Genomic DNA, 19,064 nt, shown 5'->3' with positions numbered 1-19,064 from the left:
TTTATTTCCCATCCACGTCCTCTTCTCCCCCACCCCCCCTCTAATCACAAAAGACTTAAAGACTCGTCCAGAACTAATTTTTTTATTTTAAATGCCCAATATGTTGAAAAAAAAATAATATTCACACTTGCCTTACCAAAACCCACCAAGGTTTAATACGGCCGGTACTTCTAAATCCTGCCATTCCCATCTCTCGAGAGTGTCTATGATTAGAGAAACTCTTCCAAAACCACCACCATTTTGCAACTTGGGCCCCATTAAAGTGAATGGACCTGCAATACCATAAGCAGCCTGTGCACAGGGGTGGAGCTGTTTTTTTGGGAGAAGAAAGCATTTCGCTGCAGTTGAAAAATCATATCGTCACATTCCTCCATTATTTTGGGCCCCTCTTCCTTTTTTTTTTTTTTTTTTTTATTACTGGGGTCTGTATATTGTTTTCCCTTGCAGGCCACTATGCCACTATTTACTAGCAAGGGTTATAAGGTGTCCGAAATCCTAAAAAAAAAATAAAAGGATGTTTAGAAATCAATAGCGATATAAAGTATATGCATAAATATGCCACAATTTTTTTTTTTTTTTTTTTACTACGTATATAGTATAACTGCCTGTCTTTAAAAAGCAGAGGGATTAGAATTTTGGAAAAGGAAATTCATGAAAAGTTTTGTGTGTTTTTTTGTAATTTACCACTTTACATTATGTTCATGTGTCGCAAAAAAAAACATGAAATCTGAGAAACGATTGGATAAATGGCCTGACCACTGAGACCCCCAGTGATGCCAAGGGCAGGGGGGGATCTGGATAGAGAGAAGGTGGGCTTTCCCGATTTCTGCTCCATTCACTGCTTATGGGACTGCTGGAAATGACCACTTGATAAATACATAGATAATAAGTCGAAGGAAGATGGAGAATGTGCCTCTGCCCCATTCTTGGGTTCGCTGTTGGTCCAAGTGGTCAGACCCTCGGTGATCCTATCCAACGGATGAGGGATCACTTTTATTTTTTGGGAATTAACCTCTCTGGCCCAAAGTTGGCAAGTTATATTGTGAAATTAAAGCTGGCCTCAGGTCCTTGCTGTAAATTGGAGAACCCCAACCTACAGCTCTTGCAAAACTACACGTACCTGTGAGCCATGAGAGCGGCATTAACCGCGCTGGCAGCTGTAGGTCTGCAGCAGATGAAGGTCAGTCTGGACGTCTCGCTGCCATAGGATTCAATGTTAAGATTAATTGGAGGACACAGCAGGGTCTGTGCTTCTCTACGAAAAATCCTGTCTCCGTCGCTGCTTTCATTCAGACATTATATAGCGACAAGACGAAGAGGAGGAGAAACGGACGATCTGGTGAGAAAACTGCGCACGATGACAGATCACATAGTAACGTTTTTATTGATCATTAGTACGGTACTTCCTTTATGGCAAGTATTAATGCTGTAAGCAGTAGGGCTGCAAACATCTGACGCCCTCCTGAGACACAATCAAAATCACATTTACACCAACAGAAAAAGTTTGGGCTTCTCTGGATGTTTTTGGTGCCATTTGTGAAATTATATTTTATATATGCAGCAAAATCCCTTTAATTGAACTCTGAGCCAGAAATCTCACTGTATTTTATATATGATAAAGTTTTACAAATATAACCTTGGAAACGTTTGCGTGCGTCACATTCCTAGCACCGGTTATTACTTGGACCCTTCTTGAAATGGACTAGAGATTGTGGAGGATTGGAAAGTTTCGCCGCGCTCCTGTGCCGAGGAGAACGGCCCAAAATACTCTGCTGCAAAAGTAACAACGTCCTCCGGCTTCCTGAGGAGTAAGAACTGCATGAAGTCCCCAAGGAGAGTCTTCATCTCTGGATGTCGTCGCAGGTACGTCTCGTGATCGGACATTAGTTCTTCCTGTGGAAAGTACAAGCAATGCTGGAGGAATGGGGCAGTGGTCCACCATGAGGAAACATTACAGAAACAATATATTGCATGTTTTCTTGCGGTGGCCCCTCTGTACAGGGAAGTGCAGGTAACAGTAAGCAGCCGCACAGCGTACAGATGGAGGCTGAAAAGGAGGCACTTTTAGCCTCCATCTGGTAAAGTTCGCAGCCCAAAATCATACAGTCATCCATGCAAAAAAAAAAAAAACTAACGTGACAAAAAAACCTACAAATCTCAGCTCTCTGTGGCCAGTTTCTGGCTTACATTGCATGCTGAGCTTTGTAGTTCTCCGGCAGTTAAAGGGGGTATTCTCATTTTAATCTACATGTGACCGCTAGGATTATGAAAATGGTGGAGTTTACCACAATTACTAAAGAAGTGAACAGGAGTTACGGAAACAACGTTTGTCCTAGGACAATCTACTCAGCGGATTCTAGGTATTTCCATGTAAGCCTCGAATGGCTGAGATGGGAACGTCCCTCAGCAGTCCCACGTCTGCGCACCTTTCTCTCCAGGAACTGCGAGTACAGCTGAGCGTCCTCCTCCCAGATTAGGGGCTTCTTTACAAACACTGGTTTGGGATCTTCTTCGTCTGCGAACAGATTTGAGAGCATCAAGTCGTTGTTTTCTACAAAGTGGCGGAGTCAAAATATTACAACTTTGCCTAACTTTAAAGCCACAAGGCACAGTTCAGATGACTTAGGTGGCAGTAAAATTAAGGCGCTGTTCACATCTGCGTTACCGCCTTCGTCAGGAAAATGATAGACCCCATAACAGAAACCCAATAGACCCCATAATAGTCAATGGGGGTCTGTCGTATGCCGTTTACTTCTGTCATTTGTAGCCTGTACAAATTCATAACCCAGACCTGATACTTTGCTGTTTAGTGCAGCCACTTTTGTATCAGGCAAAGGTTCCTTTAGGCTGTGTGCACACATTGCGTTTCTGGCACGTTTTTTTTCCGCGTAGTGTTGTCACACAACCTGAAAGGGTTTCATGGTGCCAGCAAAAATGAATGAGAATCCTGAAGTCTAATGCATACGTTGCTTATTTTTGACGTGCAGATTTGGAGCAGACTTAAATTCTTTTGCTGCAGATTTCACCCATAATAATAAGTGGGGAAAAAAGCATCAAAAACGAGCATATTTTACGATGCGTCTTCTGGCCTAGAGATGCAGAAATTTCTGCACCAAATACATAACGTGTGCACATCCCCTAAGGTTCGCACATCTCTTGATAAAAGGATTAACTCGCTGACTTTCCGGCCGTGAAGATCTCTTAATACCTGGCTCTGAGAGGACCGGCATCTGTGTGATTCTCAGGGTAACAGGAGATCCGACCTGGATGCGACTCGTCATATGTCTGTAACCAAGTAAAGGTAAGAATGAACTGATGGCGACATGGGACACTAATAAAATCAGCACCAGCGAGGTGGGATATACAGTATGTACTCAATAATACAACTAGCACCAGCCAAGAGCCGGGTTCAGCTACCATCACCGGACGCATAATAATACAGACGAATAAATACAGAATTATTATTCATCGACAAGTGAATATAAAAAAAAAAGAATGAGAAAACAGAGTAATGAGAAAGCTGCGGGTGACGGAGCGCGCCCTGAAAATTGTGCGTTGTGTGAGTGGGAGTTTGTGACCGGATCAACAAATGGACATCTGTACATGCCTATAGATTATAAAGGATAACTTGAAAACTTTTATAAAAATTATAAAGTTTTGCATGCGTCTCATCCCTTGCTCTAGTTGTTACTTGGACCCATCTATCTTGAAATGGATTGAGAGTGTGAAGGATCGTAAAAAGTTTAGCTGCTTTTCTGAGAAACACGGACGTGTGAATGGGGTCTTAGGACGGGTGTTGGAAAACGCACCAGTCACATCCACATATTGCAGACATGACTGGCTCTGTGTGCAGCTCCGTGTGCCAGTCTGCATTGTGGACTAGGAGTAGTGCTTGCTGCAGTTTTTTCTATGATCGTCCATGTGTACTGTCACGTATAATGGGTCCGTACGCGGTTTGTGGCACACACTAACAGCGCACAGACCGAATACACACTCGTCTGAACAAGCCCTTACAGAAATAAAAAATAAATAATACAATTGATCCGATATCTGTTACCCGTCGGGTAGGAAGCAGCACTGCCAGGTGATGGGCAGATCGTCTGAGTGAATCGATCGCTCTATGCCATAAACTTCTACGGAGTTTTTCCCGATGATCTGAGGACGGGAGCCGAGCTCTCGCTGTAAAACACAAACCACATACGGTACGCTATAAAGCTCCGCAGGACAATGAGACAGTTACAGCTTGTGTCACACAACTTACATAGGACGAGACGCACAGGTTCATCTCCGCATCCAAGGTCAGAAAATCCAGGATTTTTGGGGTTTTCCTCCTTGCAAGAAGCCGCATGATCAGCAGGTTCGAGGCCTCTGAGATGAACCCAGTCAGCGAACTCAAATTGTAGGACTTTGATTCCTGGCGGGCTTGCTGCGGAGGGAAGCTTAAAGCTCTTATTATTGTACCAAAGGGTTGTTAAAGGGGTTGTCCGGTGTTGCTCACTTCTGTATCTGGAGGGTGACAGGCATTGATGATGTTGCATCCGCATGTACCTGGCCTAAACCTAACGATTACTGGATGCTGTTGTCCTAAAAAACCCAGGATATAATGGATGATGCCCAAAGCTATATTTGACTAAGGGGTCGTGATAGGGGTGACTCTTCCGTTATATAAGTTTGCTGTACTGACATCCCCTTTTTGAAAGTATTTCTAGGGGAAACAATAGTTTTCGGATTCCGTTGCCGTAATTTTTCCCACAGAATATTAACATTTTTTTGCAGCGTATGAAAATCAAAAAGTAAAAAATGTGTCAAAACTATAAATTACCCATATCATGTGAATATATCCTAACCTATAAAGGAATGGCCCCTATAGGGGTGCACATAGTGAGGGGGCGACTCCTCCGCACTCACCTGACCCTCGGTGATGACTCTGCTGATCACCATCTGGTCACCGCGTCTCTTCATGTCAGTTTTCTTATCCAGTGAATGTCCTGTCAGCTGAAAAATGGAGAGAAAACGGTCTATTGGGAGCACTGGACGATGGCGGTATAGAGTCATAAAAAATCTATCGTTTTGTGTATACAGCTCTTATGCGGGTCTATGCATCTACAGACAGCAAACCAACTTTGCAGCCACACTCCTTTTATTTGTTCCTCACTTTTTGCATTCACAAAAGAGGCTACAAAAGAGGCAGAGGTAGAAAAAAAATACCAAAATTTCACTTTTTTTTTGGCTTTTTAATTCCTTCACCCACTGGGCGATTTTCTGTTTTCTATTTTTTTTCCTCCCCCTCTTCCAAAAGCCATAAGTTTTTTTATTTTTCCGTCAACATGGCCGTACGAGGGCTTATTTTTTTGCAGGACGAGTTGTACTTTTGAATGACACCATTCATTCTACCATATCGTGTACTGGAAAACGGTAAAGACATTCCAAGTGCGGTGAAATTGCAAAAAAAAAAAGTGCAATTCCACAATTTTTTTTTATGGGTTTTCTTTATTTTACTTGTTCATTATATGGTAAAACTGACCTGGTAATATGATTCCCCAGCTCAGTTCCAGTTCGCAGATACCAAACATGTATATATATATATTTTTTTTATTTAAGTGGTGAAAAAAAATGTGCAAATTTGTAATTAGCTTTTATCGCCGAGACCCGTATGATTTTCATTTCTCAGGATCTGGGTGACGGCTTATTTTTTGAGCTGACGTTTTTATTGATACCATTTGGATGCCTCTTATTGCAATGTTGTTTAGGCCCAAAAATGTAATTCTGGTGTTTTGATTTTTTTTCGTTACATAGGTTACCGGATAAATTTATTTAATATTTTGATATATCAGACTTTTACGAACGCAGCGATACCAAATATTTTTTTTATTGTTTTATTTTTAATGGGGCAAAAAGGGGGTAAATTGAACTTTTTTTTCATATTTTTAAAAACTTTTTTTTTTTAAACGTTTTACTGTATTTAATACTTTGGTATTAAACTACAGAATTTATAGAATAGATAGAAGTTATCTGTGATCCTGGTCACTGCAGCCGGACGTTACAGCTGCTCTTCATGGTGCCGGCTCAACTCCACTCCAGCACTGAACATTTACATCTCTGCCACTTAAGGGAATCAATGTGAAAACTACAGATCAGGATGAGAAGGCGTTAAGGCTCTGTTCACACTTATGGTTTCCATTATTACGCGATCGATAATGAATGTGTTTCGCTGGGTTGTGATCTTATTTTTGGTCCCAATAATGCATTATTGATGGTGCGGTACCTTGATAAACTCGTGCTGCTGCTGCTCCAGCGTTTCCAGCTGTAGAGAGATATAAGCTGCAAAAATAAAAAAAGTCATAAATCTACGGGAAGAAATGTGCAAATATATACGATAACTCGGCCTTGTGGATCAATATGTGCGTGTGTTCTGCACTTACCGGTGATGGAGCTTCCGCAGGGAACGTCGTCCACTGAGTTGTGGCTGCTGATGTGGACGAGGAAACACTTCTCATCCTCCCGTCCGTCCTGCTCGTAGTAAGTGGACTGGACACTGACGGAGAAGGAGCCGAGCTCAGCCGAGGACTGTAAAGACTCGGAAAACAGACAGAGGCGCAGCTCATCCAGCCCTGGAGAAACATACATACCATCAATCTATGGGGCATGTTGGGAGTTGTAGTCCGGTGACAGCTGGGGGGATCTCAGGATGCACTCACCCACGCTGGACATGAACTCCACGGCCTCCGCATTCGCACGCAGAGGCTTCAGAGGCTCAGAAATCTCTACCTTGGTTGTGCTGCCGCCGGACGCCATCATGGGTGAGACCTGAGAGATAACGGCACCACTTACATAGGAACATAGAAGGGTCTGCGGCCTGACGGCGTGCCATCTGATAGATAAGTATGGACTAGGGAGGTACGGCGTCACACCTCTCCCTCCTTACAATATCTGGGGGTCTCCTATAAAAAGAGACAACACGAGCCCCCAGTAGTGAAAACAGCAGTCGTCTCTTATACTGGAGGGGTAACGGGATAATCTCTGCTGACACCAGAGCAGACGTGTGAACCGTGGCTGTCGTGGAAGCTCTGACTTGGGGCGCGATCACACCACCGATTTTTCTCATACGAGTGCCCTCCATGGTTCTCACTCGTAGCACTCGTACCTATGATATTCTATGGGGTTGTGTACATGACCAACATTTTACTCGGACCAAGAGGGTCGTGGAGAAAAATCGAAGATCTGTCCAATTTTGATAAGAGTGTTGGATCAAAATCAGCGATGCAAATGTACGGGGCCGTGAAAAGAATCGGACGGCATTCGGATGTCATCTGACAGAATGGAGACGGTGGAGACGCTTATTTTTCTCTTTCCACGTCTGAGAAAAACTGATGACGCTCTGATCAGTCTGGTCAGAATAATCAGACCGGTTTTAACAAATGTGGAGACATCGGGTCGTGTGAAACTACCCTAATACTGTATACGGGGCAAGAGGAGAAAATGATGACACTGCTTATAGGGGAACTCTGACCAGTACTGTGTATGGTGCCACGCTGACTGTGATCATTATGGGAAATTCTCCTTAAGAGTAAAACATCTGGCCCCATTATTATCCCCCGGTGTATAACATCCGGCCCCTCACCCCCCAATGTATAACATCCGGCCCCTCACCCCCCAATGTATAACATCTTTCCCCTCACCCCCCAGTGTATAACATCCGGCCCCATTATTATCCCCCGGTGTATAACATCCGGCCCCTCACCCCCCAATGTATAACATCTTTCCCCTCACCCCACAGTGTATAACATCTGTCCCCTCACCCCCCAATGTATAATATCCGGCCCCAATATTATCCCCTGGTGCATAACATCCGGCCCCTCACCCCCCCCCCAATGTATAACATCTGTCCCCTCACCCCCCAGTGTATAACATCTGTCCCCTCACCCCCCCCAGTGTATAACATCCGGCCCCATTATTATCCCCTGGTGTATAACATCCGGCCCCTAACCCCCCGGCGAATAACATCTGTCCCCTCACCCCCCAGTGTATAACATCTGTCCCCTCACCCCCCGGTGTATAACATCTGTCCCCTCACCCTCCCAGTGAATAACATCTGTCCCCTCACCCTCCCAGTGAATAACATCTGTCCCCTCACCCCCCGGTGTATAACATCTGTCCCCTCACCCTCCCAGTGTATAACATCTGTCCCTTCACCCCCCAGTGTATAACATCTGTCCCCTCACCCCGTAGTGTATAACATCTGGCTCCTCGCCCCCAGTGTATAACATCTTTCCCCTCACCCCCCAGTGTATAACATCTGGCCCCATTATTATCACCCGGTGTATAACATCCGGCCCCTCACCCCCCAATGTATAACATCTGTCCCCTCACCCCCTAGTGTATAACATTTGGCCCCTCACCCCCCAGTGTATAACATCCCGCCCCATTATTATCCCCTGGTGTATAACATCCGGCCCCTAATCCCCCGGTGTATAACATCTGGCCCCTCGCCCCCCCCAGTGTATAACATCCAGCCCCATTATTATTCCCTGGTGTATAACATCCGGCCCCTAACCCCCCGGTGTATAACATCTGTCCCCTCACCCCCCGGTGTATAACATCTGTCCCCTCACCCCCCGGTGTATAACATCCGGCCCCTCACCCTCCCAGTGTATAACATCTGTCCCTTCACCCTCCGGTGTATAACATCTGTCCCTTCACCCCCCAGTGTATAACATCTGTCCCTTCACCCCCCAGTGTATAACATCTGTCCCTTCACCCCCCAGTGTATAACATCTGTCCCCTCACCCCCCGGTGTATAACATCTGTCCCCTCACCCCCCGGTGTATAACATCTGTCCCCTCACCCCCCAGTGTATAACATCTGTCCCCTCACCCCCCAGTGTATAACATATGTCCCTTCACCCCCCCTGTGTATAACATCTGTCCTCTCACCCCCCTGGTGTATAATATCTGTCCCTTCACCCCCCGGTGTATAACATCTGTCCCCTCACCAACCAGTGTATAACATCTGTCCCCTCACCCCCAGTGTATAACATCTGTCCCCTCACCCCCAGTGTATAACATCTGTCCCAGTGTAAGAAGGAAGACTTGCCTAGGGACAGGTGCGGAGCTCCGGCGCCGGAACTGCCAGGGTCCTGCCCAGTGTTGCCAGGGAACGGGATTAAGAGTGCACGGGGGACTTCCTGGACAGTGCTGGGGGACAGAGGAGAGGGACGGAAGAGAGGAAGTCAGGTGTCTGGGCTCGCGCGAAAGAGACAGTTGGTTGTGGAGAGCAGACCGGCAGTTGGGGTGAAACAGTCTGACCTGCCGACAACGAGAGAGAGACGTGCTGCCCTGTCCTCGGTGAAATAGAGACGTGCTGCCCTGTCCTCGGTGAAATAGAGACGTGCTGACCTGTCTGCGGTGACGGATGAACGGGTGACACAGCTTGCCGCAAAACAAGGGGCGTGCGGTCTGTACCGGGCCTACAGAAAGTGATCGTTCAGTTACCTGCATCACCACAGTTTTCCAGACATCTGACGGTGACCTACGGGTGAGGACGCACCCGGGATTAGTGATCCTAACGCAGTTTGTTGTACGTCGGAGGAGCTTGCTGCGGCTCTTAAAGGAATTGTGACCGCTGTCGTGTGGTCAAAAGGACTGGGGGCCCAGTGGGTGAGACCCGAGACCGCCCACTGCCGCCAGAAGACGGACACCCTCCGGAGTGAGTGTCTGAAGACGGACGTAGTTATCGCTAAAGGACAGATAAGTGTAAGCCTCCAGTAATCAACCTTCTCTTATTCAGCCTGAACTTTTGGGACTGAGCCGTATTGTTCATCCTTTCCGTGTTATAGTTAAACCACAATCGTTTATTGCCCGATTTTACTGTTTTATTGTTGTGTTACTTAAATTTACACTCCCTGCGTGGAGAAACCAAATCTTGAATTAAACCTCTGCCATACTCTCTGCGTGCTGTGTGCGGCATCCGAGCCTTGTAACATTTGGCGTAGTCGGCAGGATGTCGTCCCCAGACGCAGTTGCAGGCATGGCAGAACAGGCCAGCGCAAGAGCCCCTACAGCTAGCCTGCCCCTGGGCGCCATGTTGAATAATCTCCCAAAGTTTACCGGAGACAACATGATGCTGTGGGATTGGGTAGAACGGGTTAAGAGCATGTTACGGATGCACCCAATGACCCCCGATATGCAAGCAGAGATAGCTTTGCTGGCTTTAGAAGGAGAAGCTAGTAATGTCAGTAATGTTTCGTTCCCCCACTGACCAAAATACAGTGGAAAAGGTGGTACGGATCCTAGAAGAAATGCATGGGGACCCTACTAATGTGGCAGAGTTAAGGATGCGACTGTTCCAACAGGCACAAAGGGAGGGGGAGACTGTGACCCAATATGTCAACGCCCTACAGAGTGCGTACACTTACATCACTAGGAAAACGAACCTAGAAGACGTGGGAGTGGGGCCCCCGGACCTAGTACTTCGGGACCAGTTTGTAGCCTCAGAGATGCGCAGCTAAGACAGGCCTTGCGAGAGCGCTTGCGCACCAACCCGCGTATGACATTTCTGGAGGCGGGGCAGAGGCCCGCGTGAGGGAACAGGAGATAGGGGTAGTGAGCCTGGCAGGGATGGTGCGGGGCAATGCAGTGCCCCCGTCGCCCACGGCCGAACCAGAATAGGCCCGAGAGATGCGGCGGGAGATCCAAGAAATGCGAGAAGAGTGGCACACCCCGAAGACTGTAAAGGACGTGCGGGCCTTCCTAGGACTCGCAGGGTATTACTGCAGATTCGTGAAAAATTTCACGCGCATCGCTAATCCGCTACTGGAGCTCCTTCAAGGGATACCTGCGGGCTCGAAAAATCGAACAGTGAAATTGGGAAGAGAACAGGAGGCCTTCAGGGCCTTGAAGATGGCCCTGATGGAAGCTCCCATACTGGCCTACGCGGACTTTTCTCAGCCCTTCGTTCTTCACACCGATGGAAGTCTCCTTGGTCTAGGGGCCGTGCTGTCGCAGTAGCAGGAGGGGAGAGAGCGGGTGATAGCATATGCGAGTCGCTCCCTCCGAGACTCGGAGAAGAACCCAGACAATTACAGCTCCTTTAAACTGGAGTTGTTGGCCCTAGTGTGGGCAATGACAGAAAAGTTTGCGGAGTACTTGTCGGGGTCTGAAGTGCTGGTGAAGACAGACAACAACCCGTCGGCTCATCTGGAGAACGTGAAGTTGGGAGCCCTGGAACAACGATGGGTGGCTCGCATGGCTCGGTACCGATATAAGATCACCTACCGGCCTAGGGCTGAAAACACGCATGCTGATGCCCTCTTCAGGGTGACCCATGAGGACCCCGACCGTGACCGAGACGAAGAACTGGAGGCCGAAGAGGTGCCCAGCTTCCGGAGGGTTGGCAGCCCGTTGTCCGCTACGCCGGGACAGATCGGGGAAGTGAAAGAAGGACACGTGTTGGGGCGGCCCAGGGACAAGTGGGTACGGATACAGCAAATGGATGGAGAGATTGCGCGGTTGCGACAGTGGGTGGCTTTGAAACAAGTCCCTAACCGTGAAGAAAGGGGGACCCTGACGCCAGAGGGGCTGAAGATGCTGCGGCAGTGGGAGAGACTGAGCCTGCAGGACGGCTTGTTGTACAGACGGGTCCAGGTGGTACGGGAGTTCGGCCCCACATGGCAAGTAGTGGTTCCAGAGTGTGATCGGGACACTGGCCAAGGAAGCACACGAGTGGGGAGCACACTTTGGACCCGAGAAGACCTTCCAGTGGCTGCAGACTGGTGTACCACCCCCAGCTAAGAGTTGCAGTGGAGAACGTCTGCCAGAAGTGCCGGAGTTGTGAGTTGGTGAAAACCCCAGAGCAGCGGGCCCCCGTCCAGACCATTTTGATGGCTGCGCCCTTAGAGGTGTTGATGATCGACTACCTGACCATCGGGCCGGCGCATCTCGGGTATGGACATTGCCTGGTCATGACCGACCACTTCACGAAATTTGCGGTGGTAACTCCGACCAGGGATAAGACAGCTGAATCTGCTGCCCAGGCTATTTGTCGGGACTTCATCAGGGTCTATGGCTGTCCGAAGAGAATTCACTCCGATCAATGAGCTTGTTTCCAAGGACGGGTGATGGAGGAGCTGCACCGGCTATACAAGATCGAGAAGTCTAGGACCACCCCTTACCATCCGCAAGGGAATGGGTCCTGTGAACGCTTCAACAGAACTTTGATCCAGATGCTTCGAACCTTGGAAGAATATTGGAAGGTACGATGGCCGGAGTTTGTGGCCGAGCTGGTGTGGGTCTATAATAACCGGGTACATAGTGCCACAGGATTCACCCCCTACACCCTGCTGTTCGGACAAAAGGGTAGGGAGATCACCGAGCTCGAACTAGATCCCGTGGAGGACTGGCCCCGGACGGGCCCATCTACCTGGGTCCGGGAGCATCGGCACCGGTTGCAGACTCTTCGGAGGTTGGTGCAGCAGAAGTTTAAGGAACATAGGCACCATGAAACGCCTGGAAGAGATGATAGTGGCTGCGATCCCCAGTCTCACATCGCCCACAGCTTCCCACACGAGAGAGAAGGGCCCACCGCTCCGTCAGTCTGGGCCGGGCGAAGTTGGGAACCCCAGCGACTCTCAAGTACCCTGCGCTCCAACTGCGTTAAGCCGGTCCGAATGATCCACGGCTGGTGTGCCGCCTATCCGCTACAATCAGGATCAGTTCATCTGGCAACGTATCATCCAAGAGGTCAGAGAGTGTGAGCGCCTGGTGAAAAAACTCTTGCCCGTGGAATGGCGAGCTCAAAGGGAGCGGGAGTGTAAAAAGGAAGACTTGCCTAGGGACAGGTGCGGAGCTCCGGCGCCGGAACTGCCAGGGTCCTGCCCAGTGTTGCCAGGGGATGGGATTAAGAGTGCACGGGGGACTTCCTGGACAGTGCTAGGGGAGAGAGGAGAGGGACGGAAGAGAGGAAATGAGGTGTCTGGGCTCGCGCGAAAGAGACAGTTGGTTGTGGAGAGCAGACCGGCAGTTGGGGAGAAACAGTCTGACCTGCCGACAACGAGAGAGAGACGTGCTGCTCTGTCCTCGGTGAAATAGAGACGTGCTGACCTGTCTGCGGTGACGGATGAACGGGTGACACAGCTTACCGCAAAACAAGGGGCGTGCGGTCTGAACAGGGCCTACAGAAAGTGATCGTTAGTTACCTGCATCACCACAGTTTTCCAGACATCTGACGGTGACCTACGGATTAGTGATCCTAACGCAGTTTGTTGTACGCCGGAGGAGCTTGCTGCGGCTCTTAAAGGAGTCGTGACCGCTGTCGTGTGGTCAAAAGGACTGGGGGCCCAGTGGGTGAGACCCGAGACCGCCCACTGCCGCCAGAAGACGGACACCCTCCGGAGTGAGTGTCTGAAGACGGACGTAGTTATCGCTAAAGGACAGATAAGTGCAAGCCTCCAGTAATCTACCTTCTCTTATTCAGCCTGAACTTTTGGGACTGTGCCGAATTGTTCATCCTTTCCGTGTTATAGTTAAACCACAATCGTTTATTGTCCGATTTTACTGTTTTATTGTTGTGTTACTTAAATTTACACTCCCTGCGTGGAGAAACCAAATCTTGAATTAAACCTCTGCCATACTCTCTGCGTGCTGTGTGCGGCATCCGAGCCTTTTAACACCCTCACCACCCAGTGTGTAACATCCGGCCCCTCACCCCTCCAGTGTATAACATCTGTCCCTTCGCCCTCCAGTGTATAACATCTGTCCCTTCGCCCCCCCGATGAATAACATCTGTCCCCTCACCCCCAGTGTACATGTCCCCTCACTCCCAGTGTATAACATCTGTCCCCTCGCCCCCCAATGTATAACATCTGTTCCCTCGCCCCCCAATGTATAACATCTGTCCCCTCGCCCCCCGGTGTATAACATCTGTCCCCTTGCCCCCCACTGTATAACCTCCGGCCCCATTATTATCCCCTGGTGTATAACATCCGGCCCCTAACCCCCCGGTGTATAACATCTGTCCCCTCACCCCCAGTGTATAACATCCGGCCCCTAACCCTCCGGTGTATAACATCTTTCCCCTCGCCCCCAGTGTATAACATCCGGCCCCTAACCCCCCGGTGTATAACATCTGTCCCCTCGCCCCCAGTGTATAACATCCGGCCCCTAACCCTCCGGTGTATAACATCTGTCCCCTCACCACCCAGTGTATAACATCTGTCCCCTCACCCCCCCCGGTATATAACATCTGTCCCTTCACCCCCCAGTGTATAACATCTGTCCCCTCACCCCCCCGGTGTATAACATCTGTCCCTTCACCCCCCCAGTGTATAACATCTGTCCTCTCACCCCCCGGTATATAACATCTGTCCCCTCACCACCCAGTGTATAACATCTGTCCCCTCACCCCACCCCGGTATATAACATCTGTCCCCTCACCACCCAGTGTATAACATCTGTCCCTTCACCCCCCCAGTGTATAACATCTGTCCTCTCACCCCCCGGTATATAACATCTGTCCCCTCACCCCCCCGGTATATAACATCTGTCCCTTCACCCCCCAGTGTATAACATCTGTCCCCTCACCCCCCCGGTGTACAACATCTGTCCCCTCACCACCCAGTGTATAACATCTGTCCCTTCACCCCCCAGTGTATAACATCTGTCCCTTCACCCCCAGTGTATAACGTCTGTCCCCTCACCCCCCCCGGTGTATAACATCTGTCCCCTCACCACCCAGTGTATAACATCTGTCCCCTCGCCCCCCGGTGTATAACATCTGTCCCCTCGCCCCCCAGTGTATAACCTCCGGCCCCATTATTATCCCCTGGTGCATAACATCCGTCCCCTCACCACCCAGTGTATAACATCTGTCCCTTCACCCCCCAGTGTATAACATCTGTCCCCTCACCCCCCCGGTGTATAACATCTGTCCCCTCACCCCCCCCGGTGTATAACATCTGTCCCCTCACCCCCCGGTGTATAACATCTGTCCCTTCACCACCCCGGTATATAACATCTGTCCCTTCACCCCCCAGTGTATAACATCTGTCCCCTCACCCCCCCGGTGTATAACATCTGTCCCCTCACCACCCAGTGTATAACATCTGTCCCCTCACCCCTCCGGTATATAACATCTGTCCCTTCACCCCCCAGTGTATAACATCTGTCCCTTCACCCCCAGTGTATAACGTCTGTCCCCTCACCCCCCCCCCCGGTGTATAACATCTGTCCCCTCACCACCCAGTGTATAACATCTGTCCCCTCGCCCCCCGGTGTATAACATCTGTCCCCTCGCCCCCCAGTGTATAACCTCCGGCCCCATTATTATCCCCTGGTGTATAACATCCGGCCCCTACCCCCCCGGTGTATAACATCTGTCCCCTCACCACCCAGTGTATAACATCTGTCCCTTCACCCCCCAGTGTATAACATCTGTCCCTTCACCCCCCAGTGTATAACATCTGTCCTCTCACCCCCCCGGTATATAACATCTGTCCCCTCACCCCCCGGTGTATAACATCTGTCCCCTCACCCCCCCGGTATATAACATCTGTCCCCTCACCCCCCCGGTATATAACATCTGTCCCTTCACCCCCCAGTGTATAACATCTGTCCCCTCACCACCCAGTGTATAACATCTGTCCCTTCACCCCCCAGTGTATAACATCTGTCCCTTCACCCCCCAGTGTATAACATCTGTCCCTTCACCCCCCAGTGTATAACGTCTGTCCCCTCACCCCCCCCCCCCGGTGTATAACATCTGTCCCCTCACCACCCAGTGTATAACATCTGTCCCCTTGCCCCCCGGTGTATAACATCTGTCCCCTCGCCCCCCAGTGTATAACCTCCGGCCCCATTATTATCCCCTGGTGTATAACATCCGGCCCCTAACCCCCCCGGTGTATAACATCTGTCCCCTCGCCCCCAGTGTATAACATCTGGCCCCTAACCCTCCGGTGTATAACATCTTTCCCCTCACCCCCTTGTGTATAACATCTGTCCCCTCACCCCCCTGTGTATAACATCTGTCCCCTCACCCCCCAGTGTATAACATCTGTCCCCTCACCCCCCAGTGTATAACATCTGTCCCCTCACCCCCCAGTGTATAACATCTGTCCCTTCACCCCCCAGTGTATAACATCTGTCCCCTCACCCCCGGTGTATAACATCCAGCCCCTCGCCCCCCAGTGTATAACATCTGGCCCCTCACCCCCGATGTATAACATCCAGCCCCTCGCCCCCCCGGTGTATAACATCCACCCCCCCCGACATGCCGCCTTTACTACCATGTGACAGAGCGGCCGGTGGTGCGGAGCTCCCTGATACAGCACGGTCCTGTAATAGGAGCCACCGGGGTGACAGTCCGTCCATGACATTTCTTCCTCCTGATTCTTCCCCCATCACCTGTGAGTGATATTACTGAGAAGTGGAAGGAACCGCAGCAACTCAGCCACAAAGTGGAGACCCCGTAACATTAGTGGGGGGCCGAGTGCTGAGGAGCAGAAGGCAGAAAAGTCCCCACCGCTCTGCTTACCCCATAACTGCAGAGTCCAGACCTCCTCTGGTATCAGCACAAACACTGCGCCCCCGCCGGGAGCTTCATGGCCGAGCAGCTGCATGCAGCCGTACATCACCAAGCACAATGCTGAGCGTCGGATGGAGTGGTGTAAAGCCGCCAACACTGGACTGGAGGAGACGTGTTCTGTGCAGTGACGGATCGCACTTCTCTATCTGCGTCTGATGGAGGGGTCTAGGTTTGGTGATTCCAGGAGGATGTTACCCCCTGACTGCATTGTGCCCCTGTACAGATGGTGGAGGAGGATAGTGCTATGGCGGATCAGCTCCAGTGATGGCAATTCTTAATCTTTAACACAAGACATTGAGGACAATTGTAGCTTCAGCTTTGTGGGAACAGTTTGGGGAAGACCCTTATCTGCCCCCCATGATGGTGCACAAGCTCCATACAGACATGGGGGGAGAACATGAGCGGCCGCACAGGGGGCACATACTTTCCTCCATATGTTGCACATGGCGCAGCTTTACCTCTGCTGCTCCTGGTGTGCACACAGCCTCACCTCCGCGGTGTCCTCTGCTCTGGCTGCGGGGGCCTCCTGTACTCCGGCTGTGGGGGCCTCCTGTACTCCGGCTGCGGGGGCCTCCTGTACTCCGGCTGCGGGGGCCTCCTGTACTCCGGCTGCGGGGGCCTCCTGTACTCCGGCTGCGGGGGCCTCCTGTACTCCGGCTGCGTCCGCTCCTTGGCAACCAGATCCGTCTCCATATCCACAATGCTCTGGGTCTGTCAGTGTCTGTGCAGCGCCGCCATCTTATGGTGAGAGTCAGAACTGCAATGGAAACATTCTTGCTTTAACCCCTTCCTGCCCATGATTAGACTTTTGCGCAGAGTGGGGTAATTTGTCCTCACAGTGCGGCAGAGCTGCGGCACCAGATAACGTGCAGGAAGTGAACATCAAGGCAGCGGATATGATGAGGCTGGAAGTAAGCTGCGGATCTATTAGCTGCTGATCTCACTCCATGCACTGCAAAGGGTTAACCTGCAATGAAAGTCTGCAGAAAGACTAGGACAGTGTGCTAGAGAACAGAAGTCCAGATCCTGCGGAGCAGCCCCACAACGACGCCATCCTGCTACCACCGCCACCGCCATCACCCTAGCAACACTATCACCATAGCAACACCATCACCCTAGCAAGGCTATCACCCTAGCAACACCATCACCCTAGCAACACTATCATCCTAGCAACACTATCACCGTAGCAACACCATCACCCTAGTAACACTATGCTCTTGCTAATGTCGTCACCCTAGTAACACCATCAACTTAGCAATACCATCTCCCTGGCAACACCATGCTCCTACTAACGCTATCACCATAGCAACGCCATCACCCTAGCAACATTATGTTCCTACCAATGCCATCACCCTAGCAACACCATGCTCCTACTAACACCATCACCCTAGCAACGCCATCACCCTACCAGCACCATCACCCTAGCAACGCCATCACCCTACCAGCACCATCACCCTAGGAACACCATGCTCCTACCAACACCATCACCTTATCAACCTTATCACCATAGCAATGCCACGCTCCTAGTAACACCATCACCCTAGCAACACCATCCTCTTACCAGGACCATCAGCTTAGTAACCTTAGCAATGCTATCACACTATCATCACCCTAATAACATCAGCACCCTAGCAACACTATTACCTTAGCAACGCCATCATCTAATGTCTTTACCACCATCATCCCTCCATTATCATCTCACTGCCAATGCTATCACACTACCACCACCATGCTGTCATGGCACTACTACCACCAGCATCCCTCCCCACGCCATCTTTGACTGTTGTCAATTGTCATGAGTGATAAAGCTGTGTACATACAGTACAGAATGGCGTCTCTGTGTCGCGTAGCATTGGGGGTCTGTGGGGCGCGGCTGGAGTGAATGAAAATCATCTCTCCAGCAAAAGCTGAAGTTATTGAGAACATGGCAGCCGCCCTCCAACGCCCGCCGCCCTCCAGCGCCCGTCGCCCTCCAGCGCCCGCCGCCCTCCAGCTCCCGCCGCCCTCCAGTGCCGTACTGCCTCCTCTCTGGGGCAATGGGGTCATTTATCTCCTTCTTCATTACAGCCGCTCGCACCATCCTGTGTATGACGAAGGCAGAAATATCCCTCATATGGCCGCGCCGCAGACTCATCTGTGTTTATATTCTTTTTTCTTTCTTCTTTATTTTGCTTGTTTTTTTTTATACTTCAAAACACATTTTTCATATATATATTAATATTTATTAATTAATTAATTTATAAATGTAACATCTACTAGTCCCAGAAGAATCGTTTGGGGTCTTTTGGGCATAAAAGTATTTACATAGCTTTTTCTCCCATCTCACATTACCATAATGTCATTTTTTTTTTATTATACACCACAATCCCCCGTCCCATGAGGAATTCTCACCAAGTGCTCCCCGTACTGTCTAGAAGGGACATAAAGGGTTAAAGAGTAACCACAGTTTAATTTTTTTTTTTTTCACCATAATCAATAATACACAT

At 49.9% G+C, this 19,064-nt stretch overlaps 1 protein-coding gene across 3 annotated transcripts; it reads right to left on the bottom strand.

Annotated features, from left to right (window-relative positions):
• Window positions 1-55: 55 nt before the first annotated feature.
• Window positions 56-17,335, bottom strand: CATIP (ciliogenesis associated TTC17 interacting protein). Of its 3 annotated transcripts, XR_012250704.1 has the most exons (11): window positions 17,037-17,335; window positions 6,699-6,807; window positions 6,423-6,611; window positions 6,266-6,321; window positions 4,909-4,995; window positions 4,262-4,426; window positions 4,058-4,179; window positions 3,209-3,285; window positions 2,427-2,515; window positions 1,121-1,893; window positions 56-495 (listed from the first exon to the last, which is right to left on the bottom strand). XR_012250704.1 is itself a non-coding variant. In XM_073647397.1 (10 exons), exons 2-10 carry the CDS (start codon window positions 6,796-6,798, stop codon window positions 1,678-1,680), a joined length of 1,101 nt encoding a protein of 366 aa, XP_073503498.1. In that variant the 5' UTR covers window positions 6,799-6,807; window positions 17,037-17,335; the 3' UTR covers window positions 829-1,677. The 3 variants fall into 3 exon arrangements, 2 of the variants coding, with proteins under 2 accessions (XP_073503498.1, XP_073503499.1); XM_073647397.1 differs by lacking the exon at window positions 56-495 and having other exon boundaries at window positions 829-1,893; XM_073647398.1 differs by lacking the exon at window positions 56-495 and having other exon boundaries at window positions 831-1,893; window positions 17,069-17,306.
• Between the last annotated feature and the right edge of the window lie 1,729 nt (window positions 17,336-19,064).

The sequence above is a fragment of the Phyllobates terribilis genome, unplaced genomic scaffold (assembly GCF_046119375.1).
Source record: "Phyllobates terribilis strain yellow unplaced genomic scaffold, ASM4611937v1 Scaffold_9__5_contigs__length_417890890, whole genome shotgun sequence".
Classification (NCBI taxonomy): Eukaryota; Metazoa; Chordata; class Amphibia; order Anura; family Dendrobatidae; genus Phyllobates; species Phyllobates terribilis.
The sequence above is the reverse complement of the archived record's forward strand: the minus strand, read 5'-3'. Positions and strand labels throughout refer to the sequence as shown.

Coding starts and splice junctions, on each gene's coding strand:
- CATIP (XM_073647397.1), bottom strand. CDS start 6,798: ATGATGGCGTCCGGCGGCAGCACAACCAAGGTAGAGATTTCTGAGCCT. Junction 4,427..4,908: donor GAGTCATCACCGAGGGTCAG/GTGAGTGCGGAG, acceptor TTCCCTCCGCAG/CAAGCCCGCCAGGAATCAAA. Junction 1,894..2,426: donor CGCAGTTCCTGGAGAGAAAG/GTGCGCAGACGT, acceptor TACTTTCCACAG/GAAGAACTAATGTCCGATCA.